The sequence below is a fragment of the Gracilinanus agilis genome, chromosome 5, assembly GCF_016433145.1.
Source record: "Gracilinanus agilis isolate LMUSP501 chromosome 5, AgileGrace, whole genome shotgun sequence".
In the NCBI taxonomy this organism is placed as follows: domain Eukaryota; kingdom Metazoa; phylum Chordata; class Mammalia; order Didelphimorphia; family Didelphidae; genus Gracilinanus; species Gracilinanus agilis.
The window spans coordinates 192344391-192368578 of NC_058134.1; the positions used below are offsets into that span (position 1 = coordinate 192344391).

The window sequence follows — 24188 nt, forward strand, 5'->3', positions numbered from 1 at the left end:
CATCTTATACCTCCCTGCTTGAAGTATCCCCTTTAGCTGTGTTTACTGAGGTACTCTGCAGGATCTTAGCATATGTCAAGATACCCTGCTGCAGTAGAGTTCTTAAGACTTCACTTTGCCTTAAAGAAATCAGATTTACTTAACTTCTGGGTCTTAGTTTCCTCATCTATAAAATAAGGACTATGACAGAATGGAATCCCGCCTCCCCTCCCTAAACGTCCCTTCTACTTCTTACCTTAAACTCCTCTTTATATAAAAGATCTGTGTATAGGTTTAATAAGACCCTAACAAAGCCACTGGAAAAATAGTGCTTAACTTTACAATAAGTAATCATTTAAGAATTAAGTTTGTTCCTTCACCTGAAATAGTACAAAATACTTTTATCCACAGCAAACTTCAAAAAAAAATTCACAAAATAGTTAACTGTCCTCAAGAATTTGAAAAACACACAACTACTACTTTTATCTTGGTTTAAATAGAAATAACTTTAAATACACTCAAGAGAAATGGAAAACAATTTTCTTAATTCTGTATTTCTGAAATTCACATTTTCCCCATAATAACCAAAATATGAGACTGTTGTAGAGGCATTTTATTTAGACAACTGAAAACAATTAGATGTTCAGAAGCAGTGTACAATGAAAGAGAAATCAAACCAAATACTTTATCATGTACTCCCTTCTTTACAACGAAAGCAAAAGTCTTTCTGCTTTTAGAAAAAAAAGTCAGTAAAATAGGCCATTACATTTTTTTTTCTCCATAATAAAGTAAAATGGCTATTAAGAAATCTAATTGAAATAGGAGAAACTGGATGTTGGCTTGCACATATTCATTCAAAAAGGCAGTAGGATAATGGACTAAACGAGCACAATTCTACCTGCCATCTTTTGATATTCTCAGTTTTCACTTAGCGACAACACCAAGTTAGTTCCAACAATGGAGCTAACTATACCATTCCCCATCATTTACTGCCCGTGTTTGCCTTATGTAGAGGGTAACTCTGTAAGGCTTCTAATTGCTGCTTGTTTGTTTTAGTCCACATGTTGCATATCATCTGTGGTATACGCCAGATGCTCAGGCCTTCACTTCAGGGGTTGAGCTATAGATGGAATCTGAATTTTCTGAGCCAAGATCTTCTGCAACACAAAAGAAACAAAAAATCATGTAGAGAAGAAGTTCTTAATATTATGTACACAAGTTTGTACAAGTCATTTCGAGGATTTAAAATTCACTTAGAATCCTAAGAATTTTGGAGGCCTTACAATACAACTAGTTCAAGAACTTAAAACACAAATCAAAATGCAGGACTTTAAGTTTGTTGCTATTAAATTTCATCTTAAGATTCAGCTCATTATTCTAGTTTGTCAAGATCTTTTTGAATCTCAAATGAGTTATTCAACATTTTAATTATGCCACCCAGCTTAGTGCTATTTACAAATTTGATGAGCTATGTCCTCAATGAAGTTAAAAAGATGTTGAACAGAACCGGATGTAGGACAGAGCACACTAAGGAACCTCACTAAAGATTTCTGCCCAGCATCCCTATTCTATCCCTACTAAGTCAGTTATGAATCCACTTGTCTAAACCACTACCTATTCTCTACACATACTCATTTTATGCAAACAAAAACTAAGCAAAGAATGCTGCTCTGAGATGTTTAATAATTTTAAGTTTAAATGTTCAATCCTCAAAATTCTCCATCTAAATATGAAACTTAATTACAAAGCTTCAGTGATATTTAACATCTCACTTTGATAAAGCATCTGATTCATTTAAAGTAAATAAAATGATACCTAGCTCCTCTTCTGTTGTCTCTGGAAAACTGATCTTCGGTTTTGCTAGCTCTCCACTCTCCTCTTCTGTGGAAACAAAGGCTTAAGTATTAAATGATCTTAAAATTGATTATCAGTCACTAGAATTTTCCATTCTTTTTTAATAAAAATGTTAGACAAAGACTGTGCCATACAAAGCCTTATGATGAAATGCTACAAATATAACAAATGAGTTCTAGTTACTAAAGAATCAAAAATAGTATAGAATGCCTTTCCCTCCAAAAATATCATTTAATCTCTGACAGCTATCTGAGAAGCAATAATTAAGAATCTTGTTACCAATGGCCAGTTTTTTTAAGGTCCAAAAGAATCTTAGGCACACCCAATATTAAATTAGAATACTCTAGATAGCAATATACTAAAATTACACTGGTAAATTTTATATACACATACAGATATATATGTACATAAATATAAAGAACATGTCCATATTTTACAAATAATAGATCCTACAGCAGATTAATTTAGAAATGTGTCATAATTGACTATTTTACACCATTATGTGGTTAAAATTTTTTAGAAATAAGTACAAAAATAGGTTAGAACATGTGGGAGACTCCTTAACCCATTTACTTTTTAAAAATTATTAAGTAATATTACATCTATTCTAATAACCTATTTTACAACAAAAGGCTAGGATGTTTAATGCAAAACATTTCAGATAAAATTCTTACCAGGAAGCACACATTTCCAAAGGCCATATGTTTTCCCTACCACAGTCTGCCATAGTCTCAATGTCCCGTCCTCAGAACCACTAGCATATAGTTCTCCATCAGCACTAAACCTCACACAGTGAATAGGACCAAAGTGCCCTTTATAGGATTCTGAAAGAGGAAACATTTGGTTAGATTATTCAATAATGAATAGGTAAAGATCGATAATCTATGGAGAAAAGCCTATTAAGTATAAAGCTGGAGAGAAGCACTTTTTAAAGAGAAGCACAATTTAAAAATTTACAAATACTATTATACCCTGCAAAGTTGCTGACAACTGTGTATTGCTTGTTCCTCAAGTTCTTCTTTTTGAATACTCTTACAATTTTTTATGACTCGAGATAGCCTGGACATTTTGCTCCTAACTAACCCTAACCAAGCATAAAATAAGTAGTTCTACCTCCCATTGAGGAGTGGGCATCAATACATGATAGGTTAGAATGGGGATCTAAGTGTAGACACTTCCAGTTCTAGGACTTCCCCATTCTTGATCATTAAGATTACTGTTAGGTGGAGTTAGGTGGCTTAGTGGATAGAGCCCCCAGTCTGGAGATGAGAGGTTCTAAGTTCAAATCGGGCTTCAGACACTTCCTAGCTGTGTGATTCTGGACAAATCTCTTAACTGCAACTGACTAGCTCTTACCACTCTTCTGCCCTGGAATCAATCTAAGACAGACCATAAGGATTTTAAAGAGAAAAAAAAAAAAAAAGATTACCACCTAAAACTCTAGGAAACAAATTCCAACTATGGCCAAAAGAGAAATCCTTTACTTTTCTCATTTCAAGACTCTTCCAGTTCTAGGGTCCCATCTAATAAAAATTAAGACTAGTGCTCTGACTACTTTAGTTTCTTAGTCTAGTGAGGAACAGGATAATCTCGTAATGTTGCCAATTTCAGATACTTCCTTAAGTACAAAGAAGTTCCATATATTTCCTGCCATAAATCAAGTCTTCAGGCTTTTTCCTAATCATTATCACATTTCCAATGATGCTCCTATCCTTGGTTTACTCAATTTCAAGGATCTAAGACCATTTTTTTTACCTCTACTAATCCCATCAATGAAAGCAACAACCCACATTAGTTTGTATATTATTTTAAGACTGAGATTCTTATTCAACTTTAATTTTGGATGGTATATTCACAAAAAGTTGATCCAACCATAGAAATACCTTGAATTCTTTAGTCAGAATACATAAATAAAGATAAAAGTCAGCAGAAAGACTGGAAATATAGGCTCAAGAGTTAAGACCTACTTGGGCAAGTCAAAACTTTTATGTGACTTCATTTCTTAATCTATACCCTGTCTATCTTAAGATAAAACAAAAACTATAAGTTAAACTCCATTATATAAATTCAAGAAAATAATTTATAATTCTAAAATTCTGCATTATCTTCTCCACAATTATAATAAAACGCTCAACTACTGATTTCTATTTTTCCCTTTTCCATGTCCACTTTTAAAATCGAAGTACAAAAGAGTCAAAGGCTTGTAGGCAAGATAATAAGCAAATGATACAAAATCAGCCTATATTGAATAATATTCCTAACTGAAGAAAAATTACAAAAAAGTTAATAGCACAGTTTTGATTTCTTACACTCTGATGAGTTAATCTAGAACTACATGGGAGCCAAAAATAAATAAATCAGTCTTAACTACATTTTTTAAAATATATGAAATTAGGGGCAGCTAGACAGAACGGAATCAGGAGGATTTAGGTTCAAATCTTCCCTCAGATACTTCCTACCTATGTGACTCTGGGCAAGTCATATAACCCCAATTGCCTAGCCCTTGCCACTCTTTCATCTTAAAAATGATACTAAGATGGAAGGCAAGAATTTTTAAAACTACATGAAATAGTAAATTCTCAATCAGAGAGAGGGATTATGAAATAGTGAGGTCCCATGCAATTTGGCCCCCCTATTTAAGAAATTTAAGAAACTGACTGCTTTTCAATTAATAATGTCCAGAAAATAAAATAACACTAGGACCCCAAATCCATATTTTAAGAATTCCTAATTCATAAACTAAGAAAATTTTTGCGATAATGTTAATACTTAATACATCCTTAAAAGTCTCTACATGAAGACTCAACTATCTGAAATTCAGAAGCAGAAAATTCTGAGCAATCCAAAAGGAGGTTAATATCCACCTGCTAAGCCTTCTATACCAGATTAATAGAAAAATCTTATTTTACATGCAGTTGTAACAAGTTTGGCAAAGTGAATGGAGTACTAAAAAAGATGCATTGATAGCAGCAAAAAGTTATAGATCAACAGAAAAAAAAACACCAAAATTGAAACAGTTGGAAAAAAACACTGATATAGTATTTTATTACTGGTATAAACCGATTGCCTAACCTTGTCCTCTGTCCCTCAACCATTCCTCCTATCCACACACTAAAATGGACCATAAGGGCATAGCACAGCACAATACAATGCAGTACAAGATTTATAATGATGTCCAAGGGATGACAGAAGTGGTACTATAAGCACAGCCTGCTTTTGCTCCCACTTTACCCATGAAAGAACTAAGGCTCAGTCAGGTTATGGGACTTATACAAGGAACATGGCTATTATCAGGAGGAATTCAGTGTTTTTCTGACTTCAAGGCTAGAGCACTACCCACTGTATTATACTGCCTCTTTAATTCTGAATTTAAAAGGTAAAATTACATTTGGTATATTCTGTTTAAGAAAGTATCGCTATTAATTTGAGAAAATGTTATTTATTTCATAAAAGTTTCTGTTCAAGGGGGCAGCTGGGTAGCTCAGTGGATTGAGAGCCAGGCCTAGAGACGGGAGGTCCTAGGTTCAAATCCGGCCTCAGACACTTCCCAGCTGTGTGACCCTGGGCAAGTCACTTGACCCCCATTGCCTACCCTTACCAATTCTTCCACCTATAAGTCAATACACAGAAGTTAAGGGTTTAAAATTTAAAAAAAAAGTTTCTGTTCAAATGACAAAAATTTTAAATGCACTAGTACTTAAAAAGATAAGCCTCAGTTACACCCACTTACCTATGCCTATATGCATATAAATATATGTAAGTATATTTTAAAATAAAAGATAACTCCAACACTTTTAAAAAAGATTACTTACCTAACTCTTCTCCACTATTATAATCATATTTATAAAGCTTAAAATCTTCACCACCCGCAACAAGAAATTCTTTCTCAGGATGAAGAGATGCAGAATTGATGGGAGCAGGAGCTTCAAAGGATTTAATTGGCTCCAAACTAAAAACAAGAGAAAGAAGTTTAAAAATAATATGTACAAAGAATAAACTATATGCATAGAACAAAATTTTTTTGTAGCTAATGATTTTTTAAATGCAAGTTTTGTCAATGTAATTGTTCTTTACGTTAAAAAAATACTGAATTTGTATATGATAATCAAAATTATAAACAGAAGAGTCCACATTTGAAAAATGAAATCAAATGAAAATCCACAAAGTGTGACTGACTATCATGTCATGGATTTTCTTGGGTGTCTTCTGAAAGCAAAGAGTAATAATCAAAAGATAAATATTGAAACTTTGCTGTATCAAAACTTTCAGAACTGGGTAGTCAGCCTTGGGTTGCAGTTGTGGTAAGTACATACACACTGTTTCACTGTTAACAGAGAATACATTGTAGCATTTGGATTTCATCTAATAAAGAATAGGAGGCCATTTCTCTGAGAATAACATTATTTATTAAAGGGGGAAGGCAATCAAAAGCAATCCCATTAACAAAGAATGGATCTTTTCCAACAGCTTCCTTCCAGGAAGGATTAATGTCCTCTTTCTGACTGGCATGACAGTTCAACCTTAAAAACTCCCCAGAAGTCCCCTTGGTAGATATTTAAGATGGTGGACTTTAGAGACCTCAACTTCTCCCTGAGCACTTCATCACATTGGATGTGGGTCTTTGTTCATACAAAGAAGATGCCAGCACAAGCTTTTAAAACAAGCTTTCCCCAGATTGATCTTATTTTTCACCAAACATCTTACTTTTAAAGGAGTCAAAATTCAATAGCAGAGGAGAGTTCATATTACAAATAAATGAGGAGCAGGTCTCCATCCTGCCTCCAGCAAAAGACAAAAGAATCCAGCTCAGTGAGATACCTTGAGGTCTGGCAGTAAATTACTTTAGTTTGGAAGTTTGGCCGACCTTCAAAACCCAAGGTTTACAAAAGGCTTCACACAGAAATAATACAATTCAACATTAATGTTCCTCAACATGAGCATTAAAAAAAATACAAGATATCAAAACCAATTTGTTACTGAGATATCTTGTGTTAAAATAATTTATGCAAATAATATCAAAGCCAAGAAGTTTTTAAAATCACAAAAGATTTAAATAAGGTAAAAAACATGTTCACAATGAAGTAATCAAAGAGCAACTATCCAATAACTAACTGATAGATCTATCAAATAGTAACTAAGAGTAATAGCCAAGAGTTAAATTTAAACAAAAAGTACTTTAAAAAAAGAAACATGAGCCAAGTTTCTATAATATGCCACAAAGACTATATATAGAAGCAAAAAAGGTCCAAAATGGAACCAAGTTGCTCATTTTGAAAACATATTATTTTGAAATTTTAAAATAAAAATCACATATAGCCCCTATATTACAATTCTAAGACACCTAATTTCTTTAAAGGAAAATGTGAAAAAGCATTATTAATATGACATACCTTGCTGCACTATGAAAAGCAATAGATCTCCCATAAGTTATTACCAGAATCTCTCCTTCAGGAATATATTCCATACTGCTAACTGACATATTAAAATTTAGAGACTTTACTTCTGTCATCGTCGCTCTATCCCAGAGGCTATAAAGTAATTAAAAAAAAAAAAGGAGGGGGGGCAGGTAAGAGAAAGCTTAGGTAAGGTTTACATAACTATACCAAAGTTATCAATAAGGTACAAACATAAGTAGCAAAACAAATTTAGGTTAAGATTCAAAATATTATTACAATATTTTATGTCCTTTACAATACTAAATCAGCATTATTGAGTAACATAATTTATTAATCTTTTGGTAAAGTGAACTAAACTATATTCTGCCAAGGCAACTGAAACCTAACCTTTTCAAACCACTAACCAAGAAACTTTTTAAAAAGCTAAGTTTTGTTTTTTTTTAAAACTCTTACATTCTAACTTAGAATCAATACTGTGTATTGGTTCCAAAGCAGAAGATTGGTTTGGGCTGGGAAATGGGGGTTAAGTGACTTTCCCAGGGGTCACACAGCTAGGAAATGTCTGAGGTCATATTTGAACCTAGGGCCCCCGTCTCTGGGCCTGGCTCTTAATGCACTGAGCTACCCAGATGCCCCGTAGGTTTTTGTTTTTTTATTATTCAGTTACTCAAAAAAAAAAAAAAAAAAAAAAACCTGTTCTCAAAATTGATGAGAAACTCTTCCACCTAATTACTCAAATGTAATGAGTAAAAAATTCTTAAACAATCAATTACTTCATACTTTTTTTTTACTTTATGGCCTATATAGTACAGCTAAAGACACAAAAATCAAAGTACTCAACAGAATGTGAAGTCTATATGAAAACATAAATGAATCAAACCATGAAAAATATATAATTCCTTAGAGCAAGGGTTCTTAAATCTTTTATATCATGGATTTATAAATTCCTTCAGCAATCTGGTGAAGCTATAGACCCCTCAGTCAGAATGTTTTTAAATGCATAAAAAATTAAAAAGAAAACCAACTATTTTGAAATATGGTTATAATTTTTTTTTAAGTTGATGAAGTCTTAGGTTTAGAATTCTTGCCTTTTGGTAGATTACTTACCGGACAGTTTTGTCATCAGCTGAAAGAATCTGTGTATCATCCCTACACCACAAAGCCTTTTTAATACCAGAGGTGTGACCACTGATTTCCTTAGGTTCTTAAAGTAAGAAAGAAGAAATATTATGTAGGAAAACGAGTTGATATTTCTTTAAATACATATTACAATATTTTATTTTTTGTAAAACACTTCTCAAAAACCCTATGAGGTATCTAATACAGGTATCATTATCCTCAGGCTTCAAGAAAAGTCCCGACTTTTCTAGTTACAATGCTAGTACTGTAGGGTCCCCGTATCCAGGGCTTTGATATCCACACTGCAGTCATCTCCAGTCAACCCCCATGCATTGCCTCCTGCAATGCTTGCATTCACTTTTAATGCCCCCCAACTTTGAAAATATTGGGAGGAAGGGGTGAGGAGGCCCCCAAAAAACTAAGCAGAAGAGCAAAAGCAAAGAGAATGAAAATGCATATATATAAATATAATACATATGTATATTATATATTTTATGTATATATGTATATATATATATATATATATTTTTTTAATGGAGTCATCAGAAGTTAGTTTATATCCACAGTTTCACCTATTCAAAGTAGGTCTTGGAACATATCCCCCACAGATACAGGGCCACACTATATTTGCAATGAACCTTACAAAGTCTATGATATTAAATTATGGATTATTAAATTATTCCAGTTAATAACTGGGCCAACATATGTAATTGTCTTCACTATAGTATATAGCCTGTTTAATACTACAGGTATGATGACTATTTGAGGAACAGTGGTTTAATTAAGAAGAGTACTGGACTTGGAGTCAGGAAGAACCACTAGATTTAAGTCTCATCTGAAATGATAGTTCTATAACTCTGGAGAAACCACTTTGGCTAGGTCTCAATTTCTCCATATGTAAAACAAGGGGGTTGGCTACAATAACCTCTCAGGTTCCTTTTGGCTACAAATCTATAATCCTTTAATTCAGTTCTCCAATTGTTAAGTAAAAAGTGTCTATATCTACACACACACCCCAACACCACCGGCACCCACTGTAAAAAGTATAGTAAATAGCTTATCTCAATGGATTTGAGTCAACACTGAAACATAATTTTGTGACCTCAAGTAACTCCTTAAGACTCTAAATCACAGATCTTTTTACATTGAGTCTCTTCAGAATTTTTCAAAACACCTCATGTTCAAGTGTATCCAGAGTTTTACAAACTATGTTTTATTCATTCTCATGACAAGGTATATACATGTCCTGACAATTATTAAGGAGATCACAGAATTGCAAAATTAGCAGGGACCACTTGACTAGTTCCTTAATAAAAACATGATTCCCACCTATAACCATGGCAACTAGTCAATTAAGCCTTGACCTAAAAGAGTTCCAGTACCACCAAACTTGCACATTCCATTTTCAGACAATTCTATGAGGAAACTTTTCCCTTAATCTTACCAGGACTTAATTCCAAGTGAGGTCAAAAAATGCTTCCCTATAATTCATGCCTCTGGTTCTAGTTCTACATATTGAAACCAAGCAGAAAAGGAATAATTTTTTCCTGTCCTACATATATTTAAAGACCATAGACCACTATCCCACCACCAGATCTCTCTGGCTGATTCAATATACATTTAAGTGCCTATTATTTGAAAGCAAAATTAGTTGATAGGTATAGATTAGGTTTCTGCTCTAGAGGAACTTAAAAACCTCCAATTTAAATAGGCTCACTGTTCCTGAATGAATTAATGCACAGAATTAGACCAAATTCTTTCTAGTTTTACTTCACATCAAAAACAGACTCAACTAGGGTCAAGGGAAAGCCAGGCCTAGAAATGGGAAGTTCTAGGTTCAAATCTAGCTATGTGATTTTGGTCAAGTCACAACCCCAATTGCCTAACTCTCACCACTCTTCTGCCTTGGAACCAATACTGATTCTAAGACAGAAGGCAAGGGTTTAAAGAAAAAAGTAGACTCACCTGCTTCAGATTTGTTCAAATCATATATGCGTAAGAGTTTATCCTGTCCACCTGTCAATAGATAGTTGCTATCCTGGAAAAAAAAAACAGACAAATAAAATAGTTTTTTTTTTTTAATTAGCCATCTAGGAATCATCAGCATTCCTTTGGCATTTTCCTCCAAAATAAGTTCTTCAAAAAAAAAAAAAAATCACAAAAGTCATAGTTGCATAAGTCAAAAGGGAATACTCTTATCAGTGTTACTCTTTTAACCTTCTCCTATGTATTCTACTTCTGTTCCCTTTCTCAAAGTACTATGGGAATCCGTTTTCTCTGACCTTGATCTTGACTCTTTCTCAACATCTTTTTGCTCTAGCTCCAAATCTCCCTCATTTTCAAAACACTCAGGTCGGTTGCTCTAAGCATTGTGTTCTTGCTAAAGATTAGATAGAAAAGATCATCTCAAGAAAACCATCAGTTAAAATAAAAAGTTTTAAAAACACAAATATATGACCCAGGTGATGTTTGGTTTTATTCTGCTTGACTACATTGATATAAGGGAGGATTTGGCTCTAATTGGCTTGGTTTGGGATGATAGGATAGAAGAGAGATAAAAAGAAAGGAGTTATATAATAAGGGAAGCATTAGTAAGTTATGAGAGTGATAAAACACAAAAGAGCTAAGAAAAAATTAAATACTGAAGAAAACAGAAAAATATAAGGAAGACTACACATACACAGGGCAGTTTCTAATATATCATGTTAAATATTACATACCCCTTTTTAAAAGTTTGAGAGTAAAAGTTTATATTTGCTCAGATACTTCCTAGCCATGTAACTCTTGGGCAAGTAACTTAATCCCAACTGCCTATCCCTTACCACTCTTCTGCCTTGGAACTGGTATTCTAAAACAGAAGGTAAAGATTTTTTTAAAAGTACCTGTATTTAATCATTTATGTGGAAACTCATTATTGCTTTAAAACTGACATATTAAAGACAAATCATGATCTACTCTCTAATAGTGGTCATCTGGTTCCTTAAAATAAAAATAAATTAACATACCTGAGTGAAATCCACACTCTTGACAATGTGTTTATGAGCCAAGGTCATCAGTTCATCTCCTGAAACAGCATCCCACACTTTGCTTTAAAGATAAATAAATAGGTAACTTGTAGGATGGAACAAATTTGGTTATATGAATGTGAAACAAAACCAAAACACCAAAGTTTTAAGTTAATACATGATATAAATATTCAACGCAACCATAAGAGTACTTTATTAGTGGGTATAAATTTTTATTGTCCTCTGAAAATACTTAGTCTCAGATAAAAATAGGGATAAAATGAAAGATACTTTGATTTTAATTTCTCTATGAACTTTAGCACCTTTTCTATCAGAGCTTATAGCTAATAGAGGAACTGGAAGGTAAAGGATTTGAACTCTACATATTCTCAAGCTTATAACAAAGACCTTCCAGAACCAACATAAGAAACACATGCAAGCCACATATACAAACACACACAAATCAGTTTAGATGGGTACTTTAGATAATCCAAGAGAAGTTCACTGAATGAATAGTCAGTTACAGGGGGTCAAATTCTTCCTAAATACATGATTATAAATATGACTTTATTATTTGCTTTGAATTGTGAATTCTCTGAATTTTAGACATAGCAAAATATACCCATGTACTCATATAAGCTCCTTGAAGGCAAAGACTGCTGGGTTTTTTTTCCTCTTTGTATCCTCAATGTTTCAGTGTCTAATATAGAAGGATGCTGCTAATTGATGTGTTTTAATTTTTTGTTCCTTAGTTTTTCCTCACTTAGGATGGGAATTTCTTGAAGAAAGGAATTAATTGTCTTTTGCACTGAGGATATCAAAGTTAGAAGAATCTTTAGATGGCATCTAGCTCAACTTCAAGAAGATAAGAAGCTGAACATCTAAGGTTCCTTCCTGCTCTAATCCTATGATCCTAATGATTCCCATTTTACTAAGGCGGGAAAAATTGATCCCCAGAGAAATTATTCCTTAAACTATAGAGCTAAAGATATCTTAGAGATCATTCAGGCAAACTCCTTAATATTATAGATGAGAAAATCAAAGCTCAGATAGTATAAGTGACTTGCCAATTATCACACAAATAGGAAGCAAATCTGGGATTCGAATCCAGTTTCTGATTCTAAATCTAGATCCCTTTATGAAACTCTATAGAACTTATTTGTAGGCATTCAGTAAATGTTTGATTAATGGGTCTTTTCTGACTATAAAATCCCATGACTCTACCATTTAAAAACACACATCCTTTAGAAGTCAACTACAAATGATAGACTTATCTCCTTTACTGAAAAGAAATATGGAAAAATTACTATACAAGTCAAGAGACCTGTGTGTTCTAGTTCTGGCTCTGTTACTCTCTGTGAACCTGGGAAGATCACTTAATTACTATCCGCTCAGTTTCTTTCAGTGAGGCCAGGCTACATAGTACCTAAACACCCCTTTGAAGTTTAAAAACCTATAGAATTTAGGATTCTTTATGTGTTAGTAATGGAAAGATCACACTACTGTCACCTCAAACATATTATTAGTAGAAATGAGATGTGTATCCAAGTAACTATAACAAAGCAGAATTTGACAAAAGGCAAGAAATTAAAAAGTTACGATTAGAGTTTTATTATTTCAAATCTATGTGAAGTTTCTGTCTGCCCAACTGCACTGTAAGATTCTATAAGACCACCATTTTATGCCTGTCTGTATATAAGATGCATAGCATAGTGCTTTGTACTTTGTTAGTATTTGTGATACTTTTGCTGTTAATGAGAAAAGAAACTTAACTAGACTTAAAAAAGATTTTAAACTAGAAATCAGAAAATCTCAGTTCATTATCTAGTAGAAACTTATGTCCCTTTATAATAGTGATGGAATGCAGCTGCCAGATTCTCATTCTCTGGAATATAGCTTTTTAAAAAAAAAAAAGATGTCTTAAAGCTGTGGTGCCAAATAGAAACAAAGCCACTAAACTATATACCAGATCCCTATTGCCTAAAGACCCTTAGTGATACATATTGGCTTAAAAAAAAAAAAACCCACATGTTAATAACATTATTGATGTTCTATTTTATTTTTATTTGTTAAATGTTTTCCAATCACATTTTATTCTGGTTTGGCCAATACCGGAGTATTGCAGGACTCAATGCAGCATGTTTGGCCTTTGTTATAAGGTATGGTGCCTTGCATATAGCAAGCACTTCATAAATGAGGAATTGAACTGTACATTGCATAACTTCCCTCTTCAATTGTGAGATACTGCTGTAAATAAAAGCCTCAAAATCTATTAAGAAAGAAGATTCATTCATTCAAAACATAAAAGTATTATGCAATGAACTGTGCCAGATATTGGGAGAAATACAAAGCTAAATAAAGCACAGGCCTTATCTTTAAGAAACTTTTTAAATCTAGGATAACATGAAAATGATATCAAGAGGGGAAGGAAGGAAACTTAGAGGTCAACTAGTCCAACCTTCTAAATTTACAGAGGAGAGAAATGAAGCTCTGATATGTGCTTTGTTGAAAATCCTACAAGCTTTAGGTGGCAGATCAGGGATAAAAACTCAAATGTCTTCTGACTCCAAATTCAGCATTCTTTCCACTTTTTTCCCCCAGGATGGGAAATGATTTTATTAAAAGTAACAATTTCATTTTAAAAAAGAAAAAGGCCTTAAATATGGATTATGCATTGCAACTTGTTATAACAAAGTAGGACTTTAAGAAATGTTATATCTTCTAACAAAAGAACTTGAGATGGTGACCAAGTCTCAGGACATGTGTATACCTTAATATTTTTACTCACTGGAAACCACTCTAAGCACTCATTACTCCATTTTAACAATCCTAATGCTAAAGTTACAAATGAAACAAGTGGCATACATTGCAATCCTACCACCTAAATTGTCTTTGTTGAAATAGGACACTTCAGATATAACAATCCATTTGTTCTTACAAGAAGGAAACAGGAAAATATTCCCCTCATTTCATATACAAAGAAACACAAGTATTGATCTCTCCCCAACTCACATCATTTAGAAGCCTTCTGACACCATCTCATCTCAATTCTACTTCCAATGATATTCAACTAAAACCGCTCTCTCCAAAGTTACCAATGATCTCTTAATTTCCATATTTAATACAGTTTTTACTTGGTCCTTATCTTTCTTAATATCTCTATAGTCTTTGACATTATCTTATCATCTTTTTCTCACTGATACCCTTCTTTCTAGATTTTCATGACACTCTGTTTTCCTTCCACCTGAATGACCACTACTCAGTCTCCTTTGCTTAAGCTTTATCCTGGTCAAGCCGAATTGGGAGAAAGATTTAGTATAAATTATCTCCTTCTATGTTCTCACTTGGTGATCTCATCAGCTTCTAGCGATTCAATTACCATCTGGATGTTGATGACTCTTAGATCTATTTTACTTATCCAGTCCTATTCTCTCTCCCAATCACCAGACAAGCATCTCCAACTGCATATTAAGCATCTTAAATTCAACACATACAATACTGAACGAATTATATTTCTCTCTACAGTTTTCCCCTTTCCTAACTTCCTTATGACTTATGTAAGTCACCCAGGCTTACAACCTAACTATCCTCAACTCCTCACTTTCTTACTCCTGACCCCCATATCCAATATGTTGCCAAATATTTCCAATATTATCTTCATATATCTCTTCTATATGACACTGTAACACTGCTTCTTCTCTATAACATAACACCACTCATCACCTCACATCTGAACTATTGTAATAGCTAAAGTGTTAGTTAGTGGCCTAGCCTCAAGCCTCTCCCCATTTCAAACCATCCTCTAATCAGCTGTCAAAGTGATCTTCCTTAAGCTCAAGTCTGACCATTATACACACAGTTAATAAATTTCAGTGGCTTCCTATCCAATAGAACAGTGTAGAATTCAAAGCCCCATATAACGTGGCTACTTCCTACCTTTCTGTATTCTTACACCTTACCCACCCCTATGCATTCTGCAATCCAGTGAAATGTCTCTTGCTGTTCTGGGCCAGAACAATGCATCTCCCAACTCCAAGCATATGGGAGGCCAATAAGAGAAATAGTCTTAAATAGATGAAAATCTGAGACTCCTTTGGCTCCTTTTCAGATCCACACCTTTTCTTAATAACATTATAAGTCCCATTGGAAAGCTTTAAACAAACCAGCAGTTACTGGGTTAACAATTTCTCTACAAGAAAATTAAGATCCCTAAACTCTAAGAATATTCCTAAGTCAGCCAAGGTCAGAGCTAGACAAAACTTTATCCAACCAGGGCAGCTGGGTAGCTCAGTGGATTGAGACTCAGGCCTAGAGATGGGAGGTCCTAGGTTCGAATCAGGCCTCAGACACTTCCCAGCTGTGTGACCCTGAGCAAGTCACTTGACCCTCATTGCCCACTCTTCCACCTATGAGCCAATACACAGAAGTTAAGGGTTTTAAAAAAAAACTTTATCCAACCAGGTGCAGTCCTCCTGATAAAAAATACAAGACTCAATTCATTTATGATATCTATAAAATATAGTTACAATTCTCGGAATTTGCTTGCTGATATCCAGGCGGCTAGATTTCGGCCTTGAACCCTCTTCTATCTTTACTTTGAAACCTCAAAGGATTTTCTTTTGTATGATTTGTAACCTCTATAAGCTTTAAGTTTTTCTTTGGGTTCTTTGTGTGAAAATAATATATAATAAATTCCATGCTCCTGGAGACGGAGCTGGAAGCATGAGCTAAAAGACAACTCCCCTGCCCTTATCAACTAAATAATTTATCAACAAATAACTAAGGTTATTTACTTATCAACTAAACTGTCCTTCTCAGATTATCAGAGATGATAAATAGATCTTTAGACAAGCATTTTCCTGGCTGTCTAGCATGCCTAGAATATTCCCTCCACATCTCAATCTCCTGGCTTCTTTGAAGTCCCTCCTAAAATTCCTTCTACAAAGAAGTCTTTCTCAGTCTCCTTAATGCAATTTCTTTCCTCCATAGATTACTTCCAATTTATCCTGTATATATCTTGTTTGAATATAATTGTTTTTGTGTATGTGGTCTTCTCTATTGAATAATGATTTCCCTGAAAGCAGAAATTGCCTTTTACCTTTCATTTTATCCCCAGCACTTAGCACAGTGCTGCACACAGTGTGTGCCCACTAATGACTTTGCTGAAACTTGGCACAATTCAAAGTAATGTTTTAAATTTGTAATGAAAAACTGGCTAGCTAAATAAACTTTCTCCAAAAAAAAAAAAAAAACAGAAACCATCCTTTAAAATATTCAACTATCAATTGCTTTTTTTGAAGAAAACAGCAAAGTTGGGAGACCTTAGCTAGCTCCTTGAAAAGCTGTCATGCCAACATTAATTATATTCAAAGCAATTTGATTCCTTAGGAGTGAGTTTTAATTTATTCCCCACTACCACCCAATATCTACATACAACTATTAACTCTGGGAAAAATCATCTAACTTTGAAAATTAGATGGACTAAGTGGTACAACAGACTGTATTAGACCACACTCCTTCCCCCATTTCTTATGTATTTCCTGAAATGTACACTTCTAGCCTCTGGACTTGGAAAGTGTCTCACAGCTCCTAAAATTGTAGCTAGGGTCAGAGCAAAACTCAGAATGAAGACATAGATAATAAGTAAATCAACAAATGTGCACTAAATACTACAGGAATAAAGACATTTTTCTCACTATCCAAATTTAGTTTAATTTCCACGTCAAACTGATTTTCATGATAATTTGCATATTTCAAAGCATAAATATTAATTCTCTGATTTTGAATGAAATGGAAACACAACATGGAAAACAATCATTTAGCCAAAAAAAGGCCATATACTGACTTCCAAAGCAGAAATTTATACAAGGATAAGGATCCAACACTGGCTGGCATTTGTAACTTTTTTGTTAGTATATGCCCCATATTTTTTTTTTCACACCTCCACTTTCCACACTGACATTATCATCTCTTACAGTATACCTCTTATGGGCTGATAATATAAAAAGTCAAATTTATACACCAAAACATTTCTGTGGATTTTGTAGCTGAAATGGACCTCCTTCATGACAAGAATAAAATTTAAATCTCTATATCATCAGAACTTGACTGGCAAGCAGGCAGGTACATAAGATTGTGTAGAGATAGGTTAATATAATACAGTCAAAAAGGAGGTGAGACACAACTAGAAGTGCAACCAGCTCTAGACAATTTGTCAACTTTTGTCCAGAGATCATCATCACACAACATGAATGCCTACAATACGCCACTGTCTATACTGTTCTTGCATGAAATTTACTAATAACTTGTTAAAAAGAAAATACTTTGCTGATCATGCATATTTACATCACTAATGAGCAATTCTTTGTCAAATAAGCTCTTCTACCAAAACTGACTATAAATTTTATCTTCCTAATACATTTATAAAGCTAAAGCAGCATTGCCACAGAGAAAGGAACCAATAAGAAGAATCAAGAAGAGTATATACAATAAAAGAATCAGGACAGAATGATAATGAGGCCAGTAGAGGGTAAAATATTAAAGCTCAAGAGGGATCAATATCAAACAATAGAAAGGCAATAGGGAATTTGGAGTCAATAAGACCTGGTTTCAAATATCATCTCTGATATTTATTAGATGTGTGAGCCTCAGCTTCGTGTTAAATGAGAAATTAAGTGATAATTCAATAAGGCTGTTGTGAGACCCAAATGAAAGAACATATAAAACACTGTCAATTATTACTATGAAATTAAGGACTTCAAATTACATAAATTTAATCAGTTCCCTATTGCAATGTGTATGTAGATCACCTCCACCACATAAGAGACAGTGAGTCATAGTGGGTACCCCGGAGGCCTTAAAGTCAGGCTTGGATTCAAATTCTGTACATGACAACATTTATGTGACCATCCACAAGTCACCTAACTTCAGTCTCAGGCAACTCCTTCTAGAACATCTAAGATAAGAGATGAATTGTACTCTCCAAAAGCAAAACCAGATTCTGGACATGTGTATGTGTATGAGTGTATGTGTATGTACATACACCCAAATCCCCAGTTAAGACTACCAATTTGTGAGTTAAAAATTCTTTATGTTGAGTCAGAATCTCCCAGCTTGTCTTCTTCAAAACAAAGGGTACCAGGGGCAGCTGGGTAGCTCAGTGGATTGAGAGCCAGGCCTAAAGACCTAGGTTCAAATCTGGCCTCAGACACTTCCCAGCTGTGTGACCCTGGGCAAGTCACTTGACCCCCATTGCCTACCCTTACCACTCTTCCACCCATGAGCCAATACACAAAAGTTAAGAGTTTTTTAAAAAAGAACCAAAAAAAGAATAAAAAACAAAAACAAAGGGTACTCACATAATCTCTACCCTCAGTCTCTCACTGCTTTCTCATCATCTCACTTAGAGTACTATGATAATCTTTTAATTGGTCTTCCTGCCTCCACTCTCTGCCCCCTCTAATTTATCCTCCATACAGCTTGATTCAGTAACCAGGATCTAAGCCATTGCCCTATTTAAACCCCTTCCATGGCTCTTTATTGTCTTTAAGATAAAATATAAACTCTCCAGGCTGGAATTTATAGCCCTAAATAATCCAGCTCCCTCTACCTTTCTATTTCCTATTTCTGTCCTTCCCGCACCTTCCATTCTGATCAAACTGGCTTATTAGCCAATACCTGTACATGCCATTCCATCACCCTTTTCTGAAGCTTTGCATACATGTTCTCTTCCAACATCTGAACAATACCCTTTCACTCACAGAACCTTTCTCCTAAACACAGTTCAGTTTCTACCTCCTACATGTGTCCTTTTCTGACACCCTCCCACCTCCCCACCCCCAGTAATCAAAAATTTTTCCCTCTTGAAATTAATTACTTCCAGTTTATTTATGTACATATCTTCATATCCTAATAATAGAATGAAAGTTCTTTGAAGGCAGGGACTTTCATTTTGTCCTTTCACATAGTAGGCTCTTAATTCCTTGCACCAAGTTATACTTATCTGTGTACATATTTTATTTATTTAGTAAAATTTAAGCTAATTGTAGCACAGATCTTTCCTAGATATTTCACTGACACTAAAATAAGCAATCTTGTTACTCTAAGATAAAGCCAGACCCAATCACTTTCTTTACAAATCAATTTCTAAATCAATTAATTCTGCAACTGTATATCAAAGCCTTGAACATAAGCATTTAATAATTATTTGCTGAATGGTTAAAAAGTATAGCTTGTTAATGTTCCTGGATATCTCAGAAGCACACAGTTAAAAGAGAAAAGGCATGTCTTTACTTACGCTGTAAAATCTGCAGCTGCTGTAGCTGCTTTTGTGGCATCTTTATTCAATGTTGCACCCCATACAGCACCCTTATGACCCAAAAATGTTCCAATCCAGTCTCCTGTATCTCCTTGGCGCAGCATAGGTTTACCATCTAAACAAAAAATTTTAATTGATTAGTAAGTATTTCAAGTGCATTCCTTGAAATTCAGAAGTTAAAAAGTTCTCAAATATCAATAGTTTTCTTAAGTAAAACTCTACATTTTTTGTTTCAACATGTGTTTGCATTGGTATAATGAACTCCCAGTGAGAAAAGTATTGTTCTACAACTTAATTTTAGAACTGTATGACAGAGAAGTTAGGTGACTCTGAGCAAAATCATTTAACCCTTCAGTATCTCAGGCAGCTCTCAATGACAAAGGTACAAAGAAGCTACCAAGAAGCTACCAAATCTGCATTAGTCAACAAATTCCTCATCTGGAAGAACAGGTCTCATCAGAAAAAATAAATGACTGTGGAAATAATTTACCAATCTCACAATTAAAACTAAGAGCTAGAGGGGTCAGCTGGGTGGCTCAGTGGATTGAGAGCCAGGCCCGGTTCATGGGTTCAAGTCAGACCTCAGAAACTTCCTAGTTGTGTGACCCTGGGCAAGTCACATTAACTCCCATTGCCTTGTCCTTACTGCTTTTCTGCCTTGGAACCAATACACAGTATTGATTCTAAGATGGAAGGTATGGGTTTAAAAATAAAAATCTTAAAAAAAAATAAGAGCTAGAGAAAGTCATATGAGAAGCCCAACAAATCTTCAAAAGGTATTCTCACAGTAAGGGCTTGGGGAAAAATAGAAATTATTTTTAAATTCACCCTAAAGCACTAGCAAACAAAAAGGCTTAACTTGCAATTTGCTAAGTCCTAATTCAAATGTAAAATCCAAGGAAATAATATAGCAAACAACCAAAGGTCACAACATATTTTTAAAGCTGAAAAATATTCAACTGAAATTTAGTAATTATATTTGGAACCTCATTAAAAACAGAATTTCCAAAAGCTTCATGCTATATATTTTAAATTGGAGCAACTCTTTATATGTGCTTCCCTAATGACTCATACTGATGAGGCGGTAACTTTTCATAGTCTAAAACTATGGCAATAGAGACAGGAGGCTCTTTCTACATTTGATCTTATTTAAGCCTTTAATAGATCATTACTACACTTAAGAAACCCGGCTAGCTATACCAGGTGGTAAATTTCTTTGAGGACAATTCAAGAGCCTCCGTAGAAAGGCACGGAAGGAGAACTATTGCAAGCCCCTGAAAGGGGGAGTATATCTTCCATGATAAAATCATGGCCCTTCTTAAATACTAAATATAAGATTCTAAGTTTGAGTACATATTTAAATATGAAAATCAGTAGGTGTCTATTGCTATGTCTAGGACTCCACAAAAAGTATGTGATGGTTTTTCCTTAGCAGTTTGTGAATATATTATATTGGGAAAAAAATTGAAGTCTTTTGATTTCTGAAAAGATTATCATAAAGTTTAGCTAATGACTAGTGGATCCTTTGTAATCTTTAGATATGGGCAAAATCATTTGAAAAAAAAAGATAAAATAAAAACATATCATTAGCCTATGCCCAAGTAACTTAGCCAGAAAGTTACGGAAGTTTGCCTTTCCAACTCTTAGCCATGTGCCCTCAGAACCACCTAAGAATTCTTCTGTGCCCTACTTGGAGGCAGAGACCCTATTCCCATGGGCCTCTTTGGAAGGGCCCCACAGGACCTCCCCTCCCCCAAACCTCGTAAGCTATTTCCAGCCCTTCCAAGCCGGGGCATCTGGACTAGCGGGCAGCTGGGCCCGCCCCTCAAGATGGGGCCACGGGCTCCGCCTGGGATCCCCCGGAAGCGGGCAAGGGCACGGGGAGGCCCAGGGCCTCCGGAGCAGAAACTCGGCGAACACGGCCTTACTCCTTCCTCTCCGCCTCCCAGTACAAGGAAAGCCAACTCCAGGCCCGGAACCTCGCTCACCTTTGCAGGCGCTGATTAGGAAATAGCCATAGGGAGTGATGCCACTGAAGGCCAGATCCACCACAGGCCGCGTGTGCCCGGAGCAGGTGAGCGGGGTCTGCCTCATCGCCATGGCGGCGGCGGCGGCAGGAGCGGCAGCTCCTCAGCGGGCGGCTGCAGGGAGGCGCCGAGGGGTCGCTGATGTCCTCAGGCGGCTGCTCCTGCGGGGCGGCTGAAGCTCTGGCCACTCCAGGGAAGGCCCTGGTCCCGACACCGGGGGCGAGGCGGAGGTAAAGAAGGAGCTGCTCAGGCAGGCGCTGAGGTCAGGAGCGGCCTCCGTGCGGGGAGGAGGGTCAGCGCGGGGTGGGCTCTAGCTGCCTAGGGAGGGAGAGGAGGAGGAGGAGGAGGAAGAGGAGGAGGAAGGGAGGGAGGGAGGGAGGGAGAAAAGGAGAGGGGAGCGCCGAGCCGGGCGCCGCCAGCACCGTCCACTCCAGCGCTGGCAGGAAGTGACGGCGGTAGATGACGTGAGGGGAGTCGCTGGAAATGACGCCGTGGGGACGGCTCCGCCCCGAAGGCACCTCGCACTTTAGGTCCCGCCTCTGAACACACCCCTTACCCCGCCCTTGCCCTACCTTCGGGAGAGAATCGAAGTAGGAAGGGATCTGGGCGCTGGGCGGTTTGTCTCGAGCCTAGAGGCCAGGGTCAGAAGTCTCCTGCCCCGCCCGTTTGGGGTCAAGGCCGGCCTGGGGCCATATTGTCCGAAATTGATTGAACCTTGGCGTGATGACCCTCACCCAAAAGCTGGAAATCTCCCCTGCTTCACATTCCCTCCCAAGCCCATCTTTATCCGGAGTCTCTTATTTAAAATATATACGGTAGATCCAAAATCAAAATCTACAGTAAAATGGGCGGGATCCTATTAAGATTCGTCCTCTTCATAAGAATGTTTTGCTAGTACTGGGAAGGACTGGAAATTCACAGGATCCTAGATTTAGAGGCAGAAGAGACCTGAGAGATCCCATCCAGGACCGGGAAACTGAAGCCCAGAGGAGGAGAAGGGACTTGCCCAAGGTCACACAAGCAGAAGTGAGATTTCAAGTCAGCTCCTTTGAGGCCACTTCCAGCACTTTCCCTGCTGCATTACCTATTGATAGACAAATCAACAAACATTTTATTAAATTTTTTAATGTATTAAGTTCTCATCTGCTAGGCATTGTGCTGAGGACCCAAAGACAAAAATGACACAGCCCCAGCCATCATGGAGCTTACTTTTGCTGGGTCATCTAGTCTGATTCCTTCATTTTAAAGATGAGGTAGGGGCAGCTGGGCAGCTCAGTGGAGAGCCATGCCTAGAGACCAGAGGTTTTGGGCTCAAATCTGGCCTCAGACACTTCCTAGCTGTGTGACCCTGGGCAAGTCACTTTACCCCCATTCCCTAGCCCTTCTGCCTTGGAACCAATACACAGTATTGATTCTAAGATGGGGGGTGGGGTGGGAGGTTAAGAGTTTTTAAAAAATGAGGAAAACGGATTAAGTGATTTGCACAGGGTCAAAGAGTTAGGAAGTGTCTGAGACCAAGATTTGAAACCAGGTTCTCCTGACTCCCAGTGTGGGTCTCTGAACCATCTCTTTTGAACATCCAGAATAAAAGGGCATTTTCCCATTGGCTTTCTTAAGGGGAAAGTAACACTTAACTTCCCTTCACCAACTAAGCTCTCTCCCACCAAATATTGGTCATAGAAAATACAATTACAGACAGCTATTCAACCTTTTTATTAAAGTAAATAGCAAATAGAAGTTGGAGTTGTTATTTAGATTAAAGTAGTAAAATAGAGTAAACTCCAGAAGAGTGAGATGATAAGATCTCAGCTCAACCAAGGGAAGAGAAAGATGGAGATTTAGGGTTAGGAAGAGGGACTCCACTGAACAGTTTCAAGAGTCGCAGGTGCTAGAAGTCAAAGGACCTATTAAAAGGTGGTTTCCCCACATATCTATGACTTTAGGAAAATTTCCTATCTACCATTCCAAACTTTACATTCTTTCCATTTCAGTAAGCTCTCAAAAACAATAATTTTAAAAAGTCTCCTTCTGTAGTTTATGTTCTTATTAGAGGGATCATAGGTATCCCAACAAAAAGGGAGTCATCCCTTCCTGCTTCAGGGTCATAAGACTATCCCTCAGCAAACTATCCAAGACTAGGAGCAGAAGTGGGATTACAGAGGAAAAAAGATTCTTAGACTTACTTGATTAAGATTTTAAGTTCCTGGATGACTTTGAAGAGGATTCTTCATCCAATCTCCATAAAAGAAAGGGGTATCTCCTTAAAAGTTTGCCAAAATGCCTTGCCATCTTTTCTGGGTTAGACTGGTCTCAAGCCAAGTCCCTGGAAATTTATTTTAATAGCGGAAAAATGGAAAAATAGATGAATCATCAGTTAACAGGAGAACTGTTTAGCCATAGTAGAAGAATACATAACAAGGATGACATTGAAAACCTTTGAGTTGATTCATCTGAGAAAAGCTTCCTTGCCTGAATTGCCCATCAAAAGTTT

At 36.2% G+C, this 24188-nt stretch overlaps 1 protein-coding gene across 1 annotated transcript; it reads right to left on the reverse strand.

The window, feature by feature from the left end:
• Positions 1–577: 577 nt before the first annotated feature.
• LOC123248512 (serine/threonine kinase receptor associated protein) lies at positions 578–22132 on the reverse strand. The gene is made up of 10 exons (XM_044677304.1): positions 21659–22132; positions 19650–19785; positions 11354–11435; positions 10314–10386; positions 8337–8433; positions 7224–7361; positions 5646–5782; positions 2508–2657; positions 1795–1860; positions 578–1136 (listed from the first exon to the last, which is right to left on the reverse strand). Exons 1-10 carry the CDS (start codon positions 21768–21770, stop codon positions 1075–1077), a joined length of 1053 nt encoding a protein of 350 aa, XP_044533239.1. The 5' UTR covers positions 21771–22132; the 3' UTR covers positions 578–1074.
• Between the last annotated feature and the right edge of the window lie 2056 nt (positions 22133–24188).

Coding starts and splice junctions, on each gene's coding strand:
- LOC123248512 (XM_044677304.1), bottom strand. CDS start 21,770: ATGGCGATGAGGCAGACCCCGCTCACCTGCTCCGGGCACACGCGGCCT. Junction 8,434..10,313: donor TTTGAACAAATCTGAAGCAG/GTGAGTCTACTT, acceptor TCTTACTTTAAG/AACCTAAGGAAATCAGTGGT. Junction 2,658..5,645: donor TAATAGTGGAGAAGAGTTAG/GTAAGTAATCTT, acceptor TTCCTCTTTCAG/AATCCTATAAAGGGCACTTT.